Below are 20,517 nucleotides of genomic sequence, written 5' to 3'. Positions count from 1 at the left end.
GGTTTATAGCTTTTCTCTATTCTAGGCACTAAAGGCAACTTAGATTTGGCATTATTGGGAAGGCTAAAGAGACCCTTTTACCACACTATTTATTTCAGCAACGAACTTGCCATAACATTAAATGTGCATTAACTTTTTTATCTGTAAAAGCCTCCTTTTTATGTAGAAAAGCCCTGATACTGCACATGGGCACTTACATCTTGGATGTGATGTTGGCACCCGACACGCTGAAGTCTATAGTATCCCGCTTTGCTTCCCCACTGGTGGCTTTATCAAAGGTTGTGTGGTGAGGGGAAGGAGAGGCAAAAGAGCTGGGCCAACAGGGGGGCTACAATGTGCATGTGATAAGGAGGTCAACAGTAGGAAATCCTCATTTCTGAAATGGCACTTTCAGTTCCCAAGCAAGTTAAGTGGCACATTGCAAGTCAACAAAACAATTAAAATTCTCTCTCCCTCGCCCCTTCCCCCTTCACCCTTTTTCTCAAGCCCGTCTCTTCCTTCTCCAGCCCTAACCTTACCTCTCCTCCTTAGCCTATCCTCCAATTCCTCCAGCTTACCATCCACCCTTTGTTTTCCTCCCCTCCCTTCATGTTCACTATCCAATACCTGCTTGTGACTGTGTGTCCACCTTTGGATGGCCCATTCATGGCAAGACAACAGGTTTGATATATTGCCCCCTTCAAACCCCCCCCCCTCAGGAACCAACCTACCCAATACTTCCAGCTATGGAGCAAGTATAAGCATATGCAGAGGTCTGCATTACAATCAACATGTTTCTTTGCCCTACATAGGACCACTTTAAGGCAGCCCGATCGGGCTGTTTTTATTAATGGTCTGATATTTGGTTACCTCCAGATGCTGTTCTGGGGAGTGCTCAATCTAAACGGATCAGAAAAAATTTGCTGAATTATATTCCAACCAGATAAGCCAGCGCAATCAGCATTGTTTTTCCTTAACCATCCCTTGTTTATTGACTTGTACGCTTGTCAGAACAGGCTTTAGTAGTTTATGGGATACTTAAAACATATATATATATATATATATATATATATATATATATATATATATATATATATATATATATATATATATATATATATATATATATATATATATATATATATATATATATATATATTCAACTTGTTGCTGTATTTCAACTGAAGTCACTGGGCAATTTATTCTAGCCTAAATAAATAAAAAAAACGGATCACTTTGATATCCTTGATCTAAGGCTGGCCATACAAGTAACAAGTACATTTGCTCAATTCCCCCATCAGCACACACAGTGTTGATGTGGGAATCCCACCTGCCGGGCCATGTTCTTCTCCGGGGGGCGACCATTTCCTGCTAGGAGAAGACCGTGATTATTGATAGCAGCCACTTTCGATAATCCCAAGGGAATCCAGGAGGCTAGTTGTACACAAGTTGATCGATCAACTTGGTACATTCTGCCTGCCCATTAACGGTTCAATTCGAACTGTGTATGGCTGGCCTAAGGCTGACCAAACACACGGATTTTGAACAGATCAACAGCATTGCAGTATATGCTTCTGTGCAATTACACAGTAGTTGGTCATTTTTTTTAAGATAGATCAAAATCTTACCATAGGAGGCTATGGAAGACGGAAAGAAGTGGTGGGAGTGGGTACTGCCTAAAGACTTGCTTTAACCCCCCCCCCCCCGTTTTTTGTTTGTTTTTTACATTCGGGGGGAATTAAGTTTGCCAAAATTCTTTAAAAAAAGTTCCAAAAATGCATCCTTATTTCCTTTGAATTTTTTTTTTGCCAAAAACGTACTTCTTTAAACTTCCTCCACCCTTCCCACACCGCTGACTGTCACTGAATAGCTCCCTTCTAGCTGAACAATTTAATCATGGCCTTCCCATAACAAATAAAATACGGTTCTAAAAGCCCTCCATGCAAAGGTAAGCTAGAATCAGATCACGCCAAAGCATTCTCCGTGGGGACGTTTTATTGTCGCCGCAGACATGCAGTGTCAAATAATCTGTTTTTCCTAATCCTGTATTGCAATTAAATTCGTGCTTTCTTCTACCTTCAGAAAATTTGAATACAAAAAAAAAGAAAAGGTGTTCTTGTTAAAATAAAAAAAAGAAAACTCATTACAGAATGTATTTAGGATTATACAAAGTTCAGTTTTTTAAAAAGACAACCTTCTTTTCTTCTTCTTTTTTTTTTTTTTTCATTGTGTTGTTTTTTGCCCTTAGAGGGATTGTCAGCTCACGTTGTATGCGATTAACGCTTTGACAAAACTAGAGCAGAGTTTGTGATTCCTGTAATACTGCTGGCTGAAAACTTTTTTTTTTCTTTTATTTCGCAAACCGCCCCCCCCCCCCCCCAAAAAAAAAAAAAAATCTCTCCCGCAGCTAGTGACCTTGTCAGACAGAAGTGTAGAATAATGGTCTGCGGCCCAGGGACTGTGGTTCATTTACAAGCAGCTGCTCGCTACTGTCGGTGTATAGACGAGCCCCGCATTGCATTAATGGAGGATGACATGCTCCAACAGCAAATGTGCCCCATTCTTGGCTAAACAATGCCTGCCGAAAAACACACAACTGGCTGCTGCATAAGCCCCTGTGTACGAGAAGGAGTGAACCGTGACCAAAAGGAGCAGGAGGGCTGTGAGGCCTGAATGTCATAACCAACGGACTGCAATTTCTGCAAAAAAATCTATATTCTGGAACATATGTAGTGTGAAAATTATTCTGAAAAGAGACTTGCTTGAAAATGCAAGGTCTGCTTCTTTGGTAACCCTAGACCCCCCCCCCCCCATCCCCAGGTAAAAAAAAAAAGTGAAAATACACTCTGCCACTTCCGGTAGGCGATGATGATATTGGTGCCTTCTTTCAGGGCCCTTGGAAACCCCATGAGGAGACTCGCCCGCTCTTTTTGTCCTGTTTACCATTCTCATGTAAAGTGATACTAAAGTCTCAGTTTTTTAAATAACAAACCTGTTATACTTACCTGCTCCATGTAGTGGTTTTACACAGTGCAGCCCCAGTCCTCCTCCTTCTAGGGTCCCTCACCAGCACTCCTGGCCCCTCCCTCCCGCTGAGTGCAGTCCTTTCAGACACAGAGCCTTGGTTTGGCTCCACCTCCTCTCTCTCCTCATTGGCTCACTGACTTTGACAACAGCAGGAGCCAATGGTGCCAGTCTGCCATCTCAGCCAATGAGGAGAGAGTCTTGGCTTCTTTTACATGGGCTTGTCTGTTTAACAGAGTCCGCTTGCTCAGCGGGGGATCAATCCACTGATCCCCCGCTGAGCAGGGGGATGACAGGTCTGTCTCTGATTACTGTGCTGAGACTGACCTGTCAGAGTCTTGCTCTCCTCTATGGGGAGATCAGATGGAAATGGACCGCCTGTCCCTTTTCGTCTGATCCCGCAGCTTCCTTGGCTAAAAATTATAAGAGGGTTTACTTCCACTTTTATTTTCTTTCCCAGAGGACCAACAGAAAGTTAGAGGTAATCTCACAACATGAGGGGAATTTCCCTCTTGGATAGTTGTCCCTGGAACAGGTGTCCTTATTGGAAGAGTTCTCTTACCTCCTTATTCTGGAGGCCACGCCAAAATTTTGAATGTTCCCAACTTTTTGTATCTAGTACGAACATAGGACTCATTCTCTCCAATGGGGGAACAGACCACAATAAAAGCTTGACAGCGGTCCAACCCTTCCCACTCTATGCAAAACTGAAAAAATAAGCTTTGCCTAGTTATACACTTTCAAAAAAAGTGTTCAATTTGGTAAAATCTAATTAGATTTGTCCTGATCCTCACTGTTAACACAAGTCTATCTAAAAGAACATGCTCTCCCTTACCTGGCAAGCTATTATAACATTAGTCCTTCACCAAAGATGTTGTTTTTTTACACTAGGAGAACAAAAATGTACCCGTAAAACGCTGTCATGGAAACCTTGGATAGCAAGCACATAAAAATGTGAAAGTCACACCTAAAATGACTTTACTCGAGTGTGTAGTATAATAAGCTAAAAAATGCTTACTCTCCGAAAATTGTTCAATTGTTCCCTTCGAAAACCTGTTTTAAAAGGGTATATTGTATGCAAAGAAAAGATTGTGTTTTATAATATGTCTTACAAATATGCTCGGGCTGGATTGTAGTGTTGTTCCCACAGTAATTTTTAAGAGGCCCTGTCACCAGTTTGATCATTTTGACAAAAATCTTCACATACTATATGTGAAATAAACATATTTTAGGCATGTTCTTTACCTGTAAAAGCCTTGTGTAGACATCCAAAATGCCTGAGACACTTGCTGGGCACTGCCATCTTGGATGAAATAACAGCAGATTCAGAGCTGCCATTTAAGCAAGACTCCCTAGCTTTCTCAACCTTTTTACCCTAGGAGTTGGTGAAATAATTTTCAGGTCCTAGGGAGCCCCTGCTAAGGTTAGCCATGGGGATGGGGGTCAATATAAAAAAAGCCTCTTTCATTAGTGGTCAGTGGGAAGAATGCTGCCCTTGCATTGGTAGTCATTAGGAAGAATGCCGCCTTTACATTAGTAGTTAGTGGGAAAATGCCGCCTTTACATTGGTGGTCGGTGGGAAGAATGCTGCCCTTGCATTGGCAGTTAGTGGGAAGAATATCACACACAGTGGAGGTTAGAGTTCCATCCTTATATAGTCAAGATCATTGGTGTCGAGCTACTATCTTTGCCAATGGTGAAAGACCTGGAACTAAGAAGGCACCATACTAAAACCAAATCCTAGAATGTCAGTGGGGAAAATTTCCCTACATTGATGGCCAGTAGAAGAACACAACCTCTTAGTGGTGATCAGAAGGCCACCCTTAACACCGCTAAGGTGATCATTGGGGTCGTGCTGATGCCTTTGCTGAGTAAGGTTGGCCGGGAACTATTGTGGTGCCATCAGATGGCAGGTCAATCAGCCACAGCTCAAGGAATCCCCAGCAACATTTTGAGAAACCCTAGGGTGCCACAGAACGCTGGTTAAGAATGACTGCTCTATAGTTTTTGCCTTTTTTTGGTTCTCCAGCAGTGGCATAAAAGGTTATGTAGGAGGGTGAGGAGATGGGCCAGCACAGATTGTATTTAGAAACTACAATAAGATGAGAGGGAAGTGGCATTGCAAGGAAGGAGAGTGTTGTGCTAGGGAAAAGACTCTTCTTGTAGTAGTCAATCTTTCTAGCACGTTCTAAGACACAATGCAAGAAAAATAAAAATAATTTATGGAAAGGAAAAAAGCTGCAAGTAACAATTTCCAATATAATATTTTTTTTGTACGTTGCATGTTCTTTTTTTTTTTTTTTTTACGTTGGTGATGGGGTCACATTAAGGACCTTGCTTTAATGGTGATTCGTTCCTGGGCAATAATTGAACACATTGGCAGCCTTGTCTTGCACACAAGAGAAAAAAAACTGCATGTCCAGCATTTAATTGCATCCCACCGTTCTGTTTTTACAAAGGAATCCAGAGCAGGGCCTGTCAGCTGACAGCGTGCTCACAACCTATAAACTGGCACACCAATGATTGGCTGATCTCCCACGTTTGACAGAATCAGCAGTTCTGTGTAGGTTGTTGAGGGCTAACATTCCTTTTCTGAGGTGATTACCATGCTGGGAGGAGATATGGGAGAAGCACAGGATTTTCTCCCCACATCTAATAAAATCAGAACCTTTTGGTAAATACATGTGCCGAGATCCACTGCGGCAAACTAAAATAGCCGCACTGCCCATTCCAACAGAGGCCTCAATGTGAATATGTCACCGCACAACAGTTAATTACCATCCGTCCATGGATACACGGCCTTGAATGAAGAGTTTTGCCGGTGCCCTAGTGCCCCTGTTCAGTCAGTCTCAATGCATATTACATGATTGCCTGATAGGCCTAGGAAATCTACCCCCCCCCCCCCACAATCTATGACCAGAATTCAAGATTGGGCTATGTGTCAACAAGGCCAAAGTGCAGATCACAGCAATTATGGCAGCCGACTCAGCGGTTTCCATGGCGACAAGATTGAGAATTCTTTGTGATTTATTATTTACCACTTCAGACTCTCATTCTCTGATTTAATTAGAAGGAAGGGATTACCATAAGGTTTGTCACTTCCAAATCGAAGGACCATTGTTACGGCTACTGGGAGAGCCCTTACCCTGAAAGCAGGCATTAAATTAGGGAGGCCCCCATCCCTACACTCTCCATCTTGTTTGCTGGAATGTTTCTCTTGGACATTTTGGCAGTTGTAAAAAAAAAAAAAAAAAAAAAAAAATCTCCTCCCCATCCCCTGATTAATTGCTGCTTGCTAACAATAACAGAAGGCCCATAAGGGCACATTAGGCTAACCTTGTTTATTTCTCTGTAGGTGAAGCCAACATGGTTATCAAGTGTGAAGAGGAATTGTCTTCATTTTTCACTGAGCAAAGGCATTTATTTATTTTTTATTTTTTTCTTCTAAGTGTCAGGATGTCTTTTTCTCTTTTTCTTTTTTCTATTTGTCTCTTTTGAAGGAAAAAAGATGAGCTCAAGTAAGCGGAAACGGCTCTGTATCACAGGCATTTGAGAAGAAACAAAAGGGCACCATAACTTTTATTGCTTAAAGTTTGTTTTAGACTTCTATGTATTATTTTTACCCTTTCCACTGTTCTATTGTGATAAATCCGAAGAAGGACCTTTTTATTTGAATCCCAAGACCAGCTTAATCTTTTAATTTATTTTGGATAGAACTGAGAAAAGAGAACTACTGCTGTTGGGGAGATTTTCCCCTCACTTCAGGGAACAGAGGAATTGTAGGAACATTTTCTTCATGGGTACACAGACAAAACAAATTTTCGGGTTGAATGCCCAAAGAGTGAGCACTTCAGAAAAAATTGATCATGCCCGTGTCCCAGGAAGTGCAGGAGGACTCCTAAAGAGTGTCACTGATGGTCTTCCAATATCCAAAACGTAAGATGAATTCCAGGATTTGGCAATTTTTGCACACTTACGCTGGCCCGGCTTGGGCAAATGTAAGTATGTGTGTGCCATACGTTGCTGGATCCCCATAGAAGCTTTAAATCGCTGTAGTAGACACTACTACAGTTCTTCAGTGATCTCCATTCGCTTCTGAGTACCATGCCAAGCAGCTGCCTTGCATTGTGAACACAGGAGGTTGCATGCTCGGCAATGGCGCCAGTCAGGGAAAACATGACATTATTTTAATGAGTACAAAGTGTTTTTTGATTGTAAGTACAGTCTAAATGACATGGAAAGCTAGTGGAGATCACCGACTGGGCCACCTACTGATTTAATTTAAGCTGAATCAGCAGGAATTGGCTAAAGTTCAATCTGCGTATCACCAACTTTAGCCTAATGACGCATACACATGGCCGGAATTTCCAACAAGAAAAGTTCGATGTGAGCGTTTGGTCAGAAATTCCGACCGTGTGTAGGCACCATCGGACCTTTTCTGTCGGAATTTCTGACAGCAACAATTTGAGAGCTCGTTCTCAAATTTTCAGACGGAAAAGTTCTGTATGCAATTCCAACGCGCACAAAAAAAACCCACACATGCTCGGAATCAATTTGAGGCATGCTCGGAATCATTGAACTTCATTTTTCTTGGCTTGTTGTGCCCTTGCTTGTTGGCCCTTGCAGGGAAAATGGACTGCAACCTTTTTAGAGTGAAGATCTAGTGTGAGTGATATTTTTTCTCTGTAGACCTCTAAAGCCCAATTAAGGCCACACTGCATGGATCAACTGCTTGTTTTGTCTAGGGGTGAAGAGAGAGCTTATACTCGCCTGATCCTTCATTCCACCAGAAAAGGGCACACCCTCACTGTCCAACGGTGGATTGTTCTGGTCTATGGAGTCTGCTCTGGGTTTAATGATGTCGGGAACTGTCCATAACTCCATACCGCTAGAGCACATGGGTGCTGAACCAGTCTTGTGTTGGAAGGATCAGAGGATTAGGTAAGTATATCTCCTTTCTCCTCCCCCTAAACAAAAACAAGCAGTTAACCCGTGCAGTGCAAGCACAGCCCTGCTGCATTGGAAAACATAATTTATTTGCTGGAAGATGGGCTTTAATAATGGGCAAAGAAATGTGAGTCTAGTTTGAAAAATCCTGCTTTTGTTGAGCTCGGTGGTGCCAATAGGGCCACCCACAGAACTTATTTTGGCCAAGTGACCAGGAGTCAGCCGAAAGCTTAAGGATTTAAGTTTGATGTTCCTCTGCTGCTTCAAATGTGGCCACATGTTTATTTGCTGCCATGCCCTAACACAAGGGTTGGGTGCTGTAGGCCTACACTAGGAGTTGCAACAGCAGTTTTGCTTTCACCATGACCATAGTGGTGGGAGATTACGTTATTTTGCAAAAAAAAATTTAAAAAACGTCGCCCTTTTTAATTTCCAGACCAAATTTTCAACAGATGCCTTCATTTACTTCCAGAAATATGATTAACGTGTACAAATTAGAAAAGGACTCTGAGTTCACGGCTTCATGGTCATAACTAATACAGCTCTTGGTATTTCGAGTCACACATCCAATACTACTGAAGTGCTGTGTAATCGGCAGAGATTATTCCTTGTGACACCCCAGGCCGCGGGACGGCTGCTGTGCATGCCAGGGTTATATTTGGAGGCAATTAAACCCAACACAAGTTCTGCTCATTATATAGCTTTCCTTTTGCTTAAAAAAAAAAAAGCGCGTCGGGAGAGGAGAAAAGGGCGTCTGTTTTCGGCCGTGAGCTAATGGTGAAAAGTCATTAACATAACCCTGTTTGTATGTCACCCGAATGCGTTTTTGAGTTTTGTCATAACTCACACAAACATTTTTCATTCTAATTGGCCTGTTAAAGGTCTAATCCGTACAGTAAAGCGTCGGCGAGGTGTGTAAAGCGCTCACAGTGTTTAGCCCATTCCTGTAATTTATCTCGCTTTCCTGCTTACACATCAAATTAAACCTTTTTATGGCTGTTTGGCCCCCACCAGAAAACGTGCGGGCCGTTTGGCTGCCAAGTAGGCCCAGCGTTGTGTTGGAGGGAAGGGGGGGAACAGTTGTGGCTGTGTTTTTTTTTTTTTTTTTTTTTTTAGAGGTGGAAAGGGAATAAGGTGACGAAAAATGAGCTAGGCATCTTTATGGGGGGATGGAATAGGGTCCATGTGTGATCTCAAGATTTTTAGATTTCCGAGGACCAAGGCAAAGACAGCACATTCGTTTTTTTGTAAACTTTTACCTGTAAAGTTGGCACATACACTGAGGCTCTGTTTACACCATTGCGACCCGAAAGTCTCGCAATTTTGATGTGGCTGGAAACAATGCCTTTGTATTCGTAAGGTCTATAGACCTCAAGTCGCATCAAAGTGGGACCAAAATAGTGCAGGGACTACTTTGAAGTTGCACAGATATGAACGGTACTCGGAAATCATGGGGAACGACTTGTCATGCGACTTTGCAGTCCCAAATCGCATAAGTCGCACTAGTGGAAACAGAGCCTAAATGTTAATGTCCACTGATATGACCATTCCAAGCATGCTGAAAAAAAAAAAACGTAAAAAATGTAAACAAGTCTAGTTCATATTAGAAGGGTTCCTGCATGTGAGCAGGCAGCTGAAGTAGGGCAGTAAAACTCTTCTCTGATTATGATATTTCTCCTTTGCAGTCACCTTATAAGTCAATGTGTCATTTTTAGGCTTTTGGGCTTTTGTTTTTTTAGCTTAGCATGTAGTGCATCAGCTTTAGCAAACCTGGCATGCTTGTTTCTTGTCAGTCATTTGTACTACCAAAGCCGATGGGGGGGCTGTATAGCGGCCTGGCAATTGACATTTTCAGGTATGGTTTAGCAGTAGCAGCCTTCACCCCTTCTATTCGGAAAGGTATGATGTAATGAAAGGCTGGCTGTAGCTTTTAACAAGCTTTTAGCGAGCAACGACAAGTGTGAAACAGAGCTGAAGGGTTGTCAGAATCATCAGACAGGTTCGGTGAGGATGGGGTTAATGGAAATCGGCCTTCACAGACACTTCAATGTTCAAAGCTTCCCTGCAGGTCTCTCTTGGCTGGTCACAGTCACAGGACCTATCGGGTTACAGTGATCTCAGTGTGCTCTGTTGTTTGCATGGACTGCCAATAAAGTTCTTGTGTAAGCCCTTGCTTTGCTGGAGGTTCACAATCCTATTTAGGATTTAAAGTGTAATTACATCTTTAAGGAATGCATGCAGTTTGACATATTAATCCTGTGCATGCAACGCACATTTTTGGTGTTTTACACTCTGACGGGTTTCAGGGGCATTTCCTATACGATGGCTGGAGACTGTGGGCCCACTTTCTGGCCCCTCTCTCCTCCTGAACTGACTCTCTTTTTTTGGTCTAATAAATGGATATCTATAATTGGGGTTTCACCAATACCACTCTTTTAAGGCCTCTTTCACACAGAGCGGACCGTTTTTGTGTCCGCTCCATGTGTGTCCGTCGGCTCAGCGGGGATCCTCCGTAATCCCCGCTGAGCTGTCGGCGGATAGGGCGGTCCCCGCACACTGTGCAGAAACCGCCCTGTCTCTTCTCCACTCTCCCTTATGGGGAATCGGATGAAGACGGACCGTCTGTCCGTCTTCATCCGATCCGCCGGATGGAAGAAAAATAGGGTTTTCTTCCGTCCGAAAAAACGGATCCTGACAGACGCGGATGGTTCCGTAAACGGACTTGTAATAAACGGACGATCGGTCCGTCAATGTGAAAGGGGCCTAAGACGGAGTACAAGTACCGATACTTTTTCAAGTACTCGCCGATACTGATTAACAATCCTTTTTTTAATGTCATGTGACCGTTTTCAAAGCACAATACAGACTAATGATCTCTTCTGGCACTGATTATGCAGCACTGATTAGCACTGATAAATGACACTGATAGGATTAGGTGGCACTGATGGGCGCTAATATGCAGCACTGATGAGCACTCCTAGGTGGCGCTGCTTATGCGGCACTCCTAGGTGGCGCTGCTTATGCGGCACTCCTAAGTGGCGCTGCTTATGAGGCACCAATTGACAATAGCTGGCCTGGCATACTTGCATGAATGATAAAAAGGAAAAGAAGGATTTTGCAATGCTATGTGCATAGCCATATAGCATTGCAAAATCCTTCCTTTCCTCATCATTCATGTCATTTATCATGTAATATATGCTGTGTTGCCCATCTTGGTACACCCTGCGATCGACTGCAGTGGATATCTTGTTACGCCCAAACTATATGGGCTGGGTATAACAAGATGTCGGTTGCTGGCTTCCTGCGGCCGAGTGCAGGGTATACAAAGATGGGCATCGGGAGGTTCAACCTCTGACGGAGACATAGAACGTCACTTCCGTTACCGAATGTGACGGCTCCAGGCACCGATTCTGACGGAACATGCGGCTGCACCCCTGCCCCGGCCTGCTTACACATTTCCACTGCTGCCAGCCTGTTGAGGACTCACTCTCTGCCCCCACTTGACTCTATGCCCTTGGAGGACCGGAACGATGTCTGATGTCATTTCCACCCAATGGCCTTAAAGGGGCTGTTTTCTTTTGGTCTTTTTGACCCCAGATCTCCCAAAAAAGAGGTCCTGTCATGGAGATTATGAAGTTTCGTAGTTTGCTGCCATTCCACGAGCATGCGCAATTTGAAAGCGTGACATGTTATCTATTTACTCACGGCTACATCATCTTTCACATTATACAAATAAGACCGCTGCACAAATACGGTGTGACATAAAGTATTGCAATTATCTCCATTTTATTCTCTAGGGTCTCTTCTAAAAAGTATATAATATTTGTGGGTTCGAAGTAATTTTCTAGCAAAAAATACTGATTTTAAATTGTGAACAACAAGTGTCAGAAATAGGCCTGGTCCTTAAGTAGTTAAATCCGGCTGGTTGTCGGGAAGCTTTGCCAAGACTCAAGTCCTGAACGCTGCAGACCTTTTATTCTTTATGTAACTTTAATTCATGAGCACTTATAAAGCTGTTGCACTAAATTAGTAATTTGTTTTTATATGAAGTTATTTGTTTGCAAGTCGGATTTAGCGGGGGGGGGGGGGGGGGTATACAGGGATCGGTGTACAGCTGACCAGTTGAATGAAGCCATACCGGGGAAGATTGTGCCGTGAATAGGCAGAAGGGATATTATGAATGGTGTGTGTTTAGCAGCGAGATCACTGATGTGCTCCCCTAGGTATAATCCAAGCTGATACAGTGCAGATGAGCCGAGAAAAACAGGAGGAGACCGCCGGGGGAATCATTCGGCAGGCAAAGTTGTGATGGGAACTAGTCTAAAATATAGACGTCGGCTCTTGTTTGTAATACTTGTTGTGTTTTTGAACGCGGCCTTCTACTACAGCCTTCTGAGCCAACGCCGCACTGCAATTTTTATACTTTTTATTATATTTTCTTTCCCCCTCGTTACCTTAAGTGTCTGTTCTGCTATTGTAGCCTCTTATTAACACAGGAGTAGCTGTCATACGGCCATTGTTCACAGCTCGGTCATCCAGCTGTCATCCCTTCCACCAGGTGCAGCTACAAAAGACTGCTTGTTCTGAAGAGGAGGGCAACACCGAGACCTCTGTAATTATACACTTGTTAGAAGTCCCTCCGTCCAATGTTTTGCTGAGAAACTTGGGAGCGCGTTCAGCACTTGTGGAATGGAACCGATTTATTAAAATATGGTGACATCACACACTCCATCTTATTTCTCACTTATCATGTCACCCTACCTATTTCTCTGTTGATTTACCCCTAGAGATCCTATCCGTAACACACTTCATCCTTGGTTGGGGGGGTGGGGCTTGACTGCATTTTTATCACTTACTTTCAGCTGCTCCCCCTTAAGCTGCAAAGGCAGTGAGGGGATTGAACACATGATGGACTATAATGCGTTTGCAGTGCGGCGTTCCAATATGTATACCCACTGTTGCACCCAACTTAATGTGGCAGCATCGTAACTGTGTGCTATGCATGCAGTTGCAGCATGGTTGTGCAGGGTTTTTAGGGGGTAGCCATGCAGTGGTAAGGCAACAAGCGTGGTCACTGTACAACAGGACAACAAAACAATCACCCCTTCTTCCTCCTCCCTTCTCGCTCCTCCTTCCTCTTCCTTTTTTTTCTTTTCCTCTTCCTTCCCTTTTTCTTCATCTTTCTTACAATCCAAGGTTCCGACCTTACTTGCATGCATGCATGCATGCATGCATACATACATACATACATACATACATACATACATACATACCCATACTAGGGCTAATTTAGATAGGAGCCAATTAACTTTTCAGCACTGTGTATATGTGTGTGTGTGTGTGTGTGTGTGTGTGTATATATATATATATATATATATATATATATATATATATATATATATATATATATATATATATATATATATATATAATGTGTGTCTATTTTTCCTTTTTTTAATTTATGGAGATGGATTAGAACACGTGTCCATTTCTATCACTGTGTCCCTCGTAGAGCGATTCCCCCCCTCTCTATTTGTCCTGTTTACCATTATCATTGAAAGTAAATGAAAATCCTAAATGTTTGGGTTGTCCCCAGAAAAGTAATAGAGGGAAAATCGTTCATGGGAAACACTAGTTCTGGTGATCTGGGGGTGGGGTTCCCTTAATTTGCATTAATGTTGTCTCACTTCCTGTTTTGACTCTGGGACGGGCAGTGAAGGTAAATCTCCCTAATGGGACAAAGATAGCAAATGTTACAGTGGTGTTATAACTTTCCCTTACACTATCCAAAATTAAGTAAACAAGTTTGACCTACAATTATACTTTTAATGTGTTTGATTTTTTTATTTTATTTTCAAAAGCTAATTTTAAATAGTAGTTCCATTCTTTTTGTTGAGAAAGCTTAAGTCTTCAATTCTTCATTCTTGTTTTTCAGGGTTCACAAGAGCTGCACTGCCTTTTGGCTTAGTTCGGCGGGAGCTTGCCTGCGAAGGATATCCCATCGACCTCCGATGTCCAGGAAGTGATGTCATTATGATTGAAAGTGCCAACTACGGGCGTACAGATGACAAGATCTGTGACGCAGACCCCTTTCAGATGGAAAACACAGACTGCCATCTTCCGGACGCCTACAAAATCATGTCCCAAAGGTACGCCGTGGTGATCCCATAGAACATAAACCACGTTTACCTTAACAAAAGGCCCATATAAGATAGATGGTCAGCTACTTTTCTCAACAGTTTGTCCTCAATGTCCTCTTGAAATTGGTGTTTAGGTCTTTTTATAAATGTAAAAATAAGTGGATATTTATGGTGTAATTTGGTATAAGGCCATTTGGAAAGGTTTATGTCATGGTCGTATGTGGGAGTATAGAGATATATTAATGATGAACATAAAAAGATAAATATATTTTTGTATTTACTGTATATAAAGTAGAATAAAAAAAAATGGTAAACCCAAAAACTAGAGGTGCACTGAGTGAAAATTTTGGTACCGAACCTGAAAATTCAGGATGCACTTGGCGGAAAATGAAAATTTATTAATTTTTTATTTAAATATGTTTATATATAAATGCATTATATTCAACTTTTTAATTGATATCATGAATTTAAATGAATATGAATTTGTCGGTCATTATCGGCACCTTTTTAGCCCAAGCAACTCTCAAGAAAAAATGCATCCCTTTAAATGACTATGTATGTCTTCACACTGGTCAGTTGAGCTTCCATTGTGGTGTTAAAGATCTTGCGTGCTGCATTTTTGGTCAAGGCACCCCCTTATTCAAAACGCAGCACAAACACACTTATAATGCACCCGTGTTACATTTTTAGATGTTATTGAGTCACATGACCTATAAAAAAACACCATAAGCTCAGTAAAATCGTGGCAAAATTGTATGCATTTTCGGCACCATTATCGTCCTCTTTTCTTTTTTTTTTTTCCTTTTTTTTTTCCTCTCTATTGGCAAAATGCAGAAAACACAATTTTCGACCAATATGTTTTAGCTGCCAAAATTTAGGTGCATCTCGAAAAAAAAACTGAATATATTTCAGTTCACCAGTCCTTTAAAAAGAATCCTTCTACCATGTTCAGACTTTATAGACTGTGCATACGGGTTTCTCCAGTAAATAAAGTGTCACTGGGTTCTAATTAATGGTGTCATAAGGATCGTCAATGAATAACAGTTCTAGGAAATGTGTTATTTATTCAATGCCTATAAATGTTAAAGTTCCAGATAGGTCACAATAATTCAACACCACCTAAACCACAACACTTCCAAAGGTGGGAATATAATTGGAGGTATGGTGACATTTTATTTATGTAGCTTGAGTTGCGTTAAAAAAAAAACATTGTTTATTAATTTTTTCTTCTCTGGCCACATAAGTTAATATCGCATTATGTCCAATTATATTTCCACCTTTGAAACTTTTATGGTTTTCTGGAACCTTCCATTATATGAAACCCTGTTATTCTTTGACCCTTAAGACACCATTAGTGGGAGCCCTGTGACACACTTGTCTGTAGGAAACACACACCAACTATATTGTCAAAAGTATTGGGACACCTGCCTTTACACACACATGAACTTTTAATGGCTCCTTAGTCTGTAGGGTTAAATACTGAGTTGGCCCACCCTTTGCAGCTATAACAGCCTCCACTTTTCTGGGAAGGCTGTCCACAAGGTTTAGGCGTGGGTCTATGGGAATGTTTGACCATTCTTCCAGAAGCAAATTTGTGAGGTCAGGCACTGATGTGGCTTGTAGTCTCCACTCTAATTCATCCCAAAGGTGTTCTATTGGGTTGAGGTCAGGACTCTGTGGAGGCCAGTCAAGTTCCTCCACCTCGGACTCGCTCATCCATGACTATTCCAAAGTTTCAAGATAGTTCTATGGCTGTACTGTATAAAAATAGGAGCCAATATTAAATAAAAAATTAAAAAACACATATGTATGGTGTTGTCCAACATGTGCAGCGGCAAAGAAATCTCATTATAAATGTTCGGTATTGGTGGACATGAAAAATATATAATGTAGAAGATGGGATTCAAACCAAAATCCATAATTGCCCTGATTTTATAAAAGTCGGTTTTGCCTATTCAGTGCATCAGTTGTCAATCCTATTTGTCGTAAATCACAATTCCAGGTTTAACCACTCGCAAGACTGAGCTTTTTTTTTTTCATGGCACATCTGTTTTCTTCAATCTAAAGGCTGAATTCTAATTGTTTATCATTGCTTAGTGGCCTAGATATTGGTACTCCTAGCTGATTGCATGGCACACTCTCTGGAGATTGTAGGTTCTTCTGGAAGGTCAGAGAGGGATGAAGTTACCCAAATGTCCAGCCAAAACTTGTTTCTAGTTTTGGATAGAGTGTGAATGGATTAAAACCCCTGTCAAATTTTTGCTGCTATTTGGGCTTCATTACAGAGATTTTGCCTCATTTATCGGTTTGTGGTATCGATTGTAGGTTTAGGCTGGCCATAGACTGTTCGAATCTCTGCCGGTTCAGCAGGAAATGGCCAATATTTGAACCATTAATGAGCAGGCTGTATGTACCAAGGTAATTAACTTGGGTACAACAGCCTGCCGGATTTGCTTGTGGTTATCGCAAGTGGCTGATTGTTTGCATTTGATGCATTTTTGTTGTTGGTAGAGACTTCTATTTTTATTAAAGAATTATGCTGGCAATGGATGGTTCCAATCTCGTCCAGTTCAGCAGGGACCAGATGAGATTCCAACCATCTATGGGCAGGCTGATTGTACCCAAGTTGATCCACCATTGCCAGCAAAATTACTGTTCTCCCAGCAGGGACCGCTCCCTGTGTCACCCATCCCCTTCCCCAGGAGAACACATTAGCTCCATGGAAGGGATTCCCCCATCAACCATGAGTATGTTGATGAGGGAATTGAGCCATGTTTCTTTTATGCAACCAGTAAACTCATGGTTGCTGAAAAGAAAATCCCATCATCTATGGCCAGCTTTAGAAGCCAGCTATAGTTTGGTGTATTGTTGCTGGCGAGCAGGGCTACATATTGGAGAGAATCTTTTGAAATAGTCATTATGTTTATCTCTTACCACCCCAGTTGGCCACAATGTTTCTGATTCCTTGGTCTTTGCAGGGTAAATAGATTGTGAGCTCTTTGGAGTGCAGATCCCAATGCAAGCATTCTTTGTTCTCTGTAGAGCTCTTCAAAGTTTCTAGCCAATAGGCAAATAAATAGGAGTGTGGTTAGAATTAATATAAGCTTGTGTAGGAGATGGCTTTTCTTTGTAACAGCTGTAAGTTCCAGAGTACTCAAATCTCCTCTTTAGTTTCACATGAACACTTTTGTGTTCCGTCCTGATCTCTCTCGGGGTGTCCATGAAATATTCATTTGTGCCTTGACCTCCAAGGCTTCCACAAGGTCCGTGGTTGCATGTGACATGGAACTGCTGTTTTCCAAAGACATGGATTGGTAACCAGGGCACGTTTTGTCCAGCTTGAACATCCCTTTGTCCTTCTCCATTTTGTCAGAAAGCATTCTCTGATCTCCTACTGTATGTCAGACGGAGCCTCGTTAGGTCCAGGGCAGGTTTTACCATGTGGTTGCCCAGCTGTTCCCCCGTAGAACCGGCAAGAAGAATATTTACACGCTGGACATGGGAGTCTCTCTTTTAATTGGTAAATATCTGTCTCTAGTTCACTTCACTCTCTGCCTCTTTCCTTTTAAAGATAGTTTAATTTATTTTTGTAACTTTTTTTTTTTCCTTTGCTTAGGATTTGAAGTGATTTGTAGTCATGTAGTTGCCTCAGTCATCTCTTGGTATTTGCTTCTGTACCCCAGGACCAATTACCGTTCATCAGATCTCGGTGCTCTTCTCCCATCTTTTTTGCCGCTAGTCTGTACATCAGAGCTCCTTTGGGAAATTGCCTCCTTCAGTTACCTGTCATGTCAACTTCAGTCTTCTTAGGCTTGGGGATTATGAGTGTTGTAAGTCTCTGCCTGATCTAATAGTTCAGCGCTATGAGAGACAGCAAGGCCGCGCATCCTATATTTTTCTTCCTGTCGTTTTCGTAGGCCCGTTTCTCTGCTCAGAATTCCGCGGTTTAAATTGCATGGATGTGCGTAATTTACAGCTTTGGCATTGTGGTAGAAAAAGAACACGCGTTATCACTTTCAACTTTTTTGTGCAACCTTTTGAATGCTTTTTACATTTTTTAAATGTATTTATGTAAATGGAAGGGGTGTTTTTTTTTTTTTTTCTTTTTCTTTATTTTCTTTCTTATGCTCATTACAAAAATATTAAGCAATACATAGTTTCTTCTTAAATCCACTAGAAGGAGCTCTGGGTAAAAAAAAGGGGTTGTAAAGCTTTGTGTTTTTTTCACCTTAATGCATACTATGCATTAAGGTGAAAAAACACCTTGCAATCTCCGGCCCCCGCGAGCCCCCATTTTACTTGCCTGAACCCTGGGGCGGGGCCGAGTCATACACTCTGCGGCTATGCACGCCGAGTGTATAACACGGGAGCGCGCCCGCAAGGTAACCCCCTCGGGAGAGAGCTTCCCAGAGAGGGTTAGCTCTTGCGGGGAGGAGCCGAGACAGCCACCGCGGGACCCCAGAAGAGGACGTTCGAGGGCCACTCTGCGAAAAACAAACTGCACAGTGGAGGCAAGTATGATATATTATAAAAAAAAAAAAAATGAACCTTTAGTGTCCCTTTTTAATGGTGCAACCTGTCTTCTTGTGCAGTGGTGGTCAACTTGGATATAGGTGGCATAAAATGTGACATTCGAAAGGGGCTGCACATAATATTTAGTTTATACAATGCTACAGATGTTTTATTAGATCATGCTAATTGGGTGGTTGAAGCCTGGATGCTTTTTGCAATAGACAATCAGAGATTAGGGACCTGTTACACGAGACTGGTAGAGGTCACTGTCATTACAGCTTCTTCACCAATTAGAGATCCCACTTTTGACTGCTGGGGTTTGAAAGCTCCGCTGGGGTTTGAAAGCTCCACAGTAAGTACCAAAGGGCCACTGGTTAGTCAACAAGGCTCTAGTGGCTCTTCAAGACATTTTGTATTCAAGCAGTGGCCTGCCAGTTGCAGTAAAGGAAACACGCTCATCTCTCAAGTGCAGCAGAGAGCCCCATTTAATTTTTTTTTCCAGTACAGGCTCAAGGATACACACTGGTAGTTCAGTTATCTTTTATTTTTTAATTGGATAAATATTGCATTTGAATATGAATATTTTATTATAACCCGTTGTAGCTTATGGATGGAAAGATCCAATCAGAACAGCCGCTCAGGACACTTTTGATAAAAAGAGCTGAATAGCAAGACATTTAGATAATACATAGTAGTAAATGATTAAAAAAAATGACCAAAAGCTAATCTGTTATTTTTTTTTTTTTTGGTTTTAAAAAGGAAAAAAAAAATTACCAGCCTTTATATGATATTTATCGCATTTAGTTAGAATTCTTTTTATGACCAGCATTGTACTTTTTGACAACTAATTTTAAGTTAATTAATAACGCAGCATATATTCAGTAAAGCTTGTTCTTCATGCTTTCTCATGCTAAATCTTTTTAAATTAAAAGAGTACATGAAAAAAAAATTATCTAGTAGTCTGTCTTTCTACATAAAAAGGGGATAGATTTAAATATAGAAGGCCGAAAACATTATCATTGTTGAAAGGTTGGAGAAGGAGCTTCTCTTTGTTTTTTGGCTCTCTGACTTCATTTATGGGATTTCCCCTTACGGGCTCACCGGGATAAAAACTTGGGGGATGGGGGATCACTAGGAAAACAAAAAGACAAGGTACCAACCTTTTACCACTATACATTGTTTGCTTGTTGTGACAATATCTCTCCCTGTCCCTTTAGGCCAGGGGTCGCTAAACGTTCTAAAGAAAATGCCAGTTTAGTTTTCCTCAGATATTAGGGGGCTGGACGGTACTCAGTTGGGAGTAAGCTATGCCGGATCTTGGGTATTTGACAGAAAAATCGTTAGTGTCAGTGGGCGAAATAGTGCCCCATTTTTGTTGTCTGTGGAGGGAATTATGCCCATCCTTGGTGTCGGTGGAAGGAATGGTGCCCCATTGTCAGTTGCAGGGATTATGCTCAATCGTTGGAGTCAGTGGAAGGAATAGTGCACCATTTTTGTTTGTGGCAGGAACTATGTCCGCATGGTTTGTGTCCGTGGAAGGAATAGTGCCCCATTGTTGGTGTCAGTGACAGGAATAATGCCTCAAGGGTCAGATAAAGGCAAACAAAGTGGTGGTGTTTGTAAACCACTGCTTTAGGCCTTAATCTTCATGACGAGAAAAAAAAAATCTCCCCAGTGTGGACACATGGCAGTAAAAACCTGACGAGGGTCTAACCTTTCTATGTTCTATTAAACAAACATTATTAAAAAAAATTAACAAACCTTGCTCAAAGTAGGTGTCTTCTGCCCTGCTTGTTGACATCTAATAAAGAAGTACAGAAGTGTCATTGGCGCTTTTAAAAAACATGGGTCTACTTCAAGGGAACGACCAACCAGAACCAACCCCTGTTGGATTATTGCTACTGTTATGCCGCGT

The 20,517-nt window shown here is 41.8% G+C and overlaps 1 protein-coding gene across 39 annotated transcripts in view; it reads left to right on the top strand.

The window, feature by feature from the left end:
- ADGRL2 (adhesion G protein-coupled receptor L2) overlaps nucleotides 1–20,517 on the top strand; it is a 258,675-nt gene that overhangs the window by 111,797 nt on the left and 126,361 nt on the right. For all 39 annotated transcript variants that reach the window (XM_040360598.1, XM_040360600.1, XM_040360602.1 and 36 more), the window contains exon 3: nucleotides 13,886–14,099. In XM_040360598.1, the coding sequence (XP_040216532.1) occupies nucleotides 13,886–14,099 (214 nt within the window). The remainder of the gene's footprint in view (nucleotides 1–13,885; nucleotides 14,100–20,517) is intronic.

Source organism: Rana temporaria, chromosome 7, assembly GCF_905171775.1.
Source record: "Rana temporaria chromosome 7, aRanTem1.1, whole genome shotgun sequence".
NCBI classification, from domain to species: Eukaryota; Metazoa; Chordata; class Amphibia; order Anura; family Ranidae; genus Rana; species Rana temporaria.
This window is presented reverse-complemented; position numbering and strand designations above follow the sequence as displayed.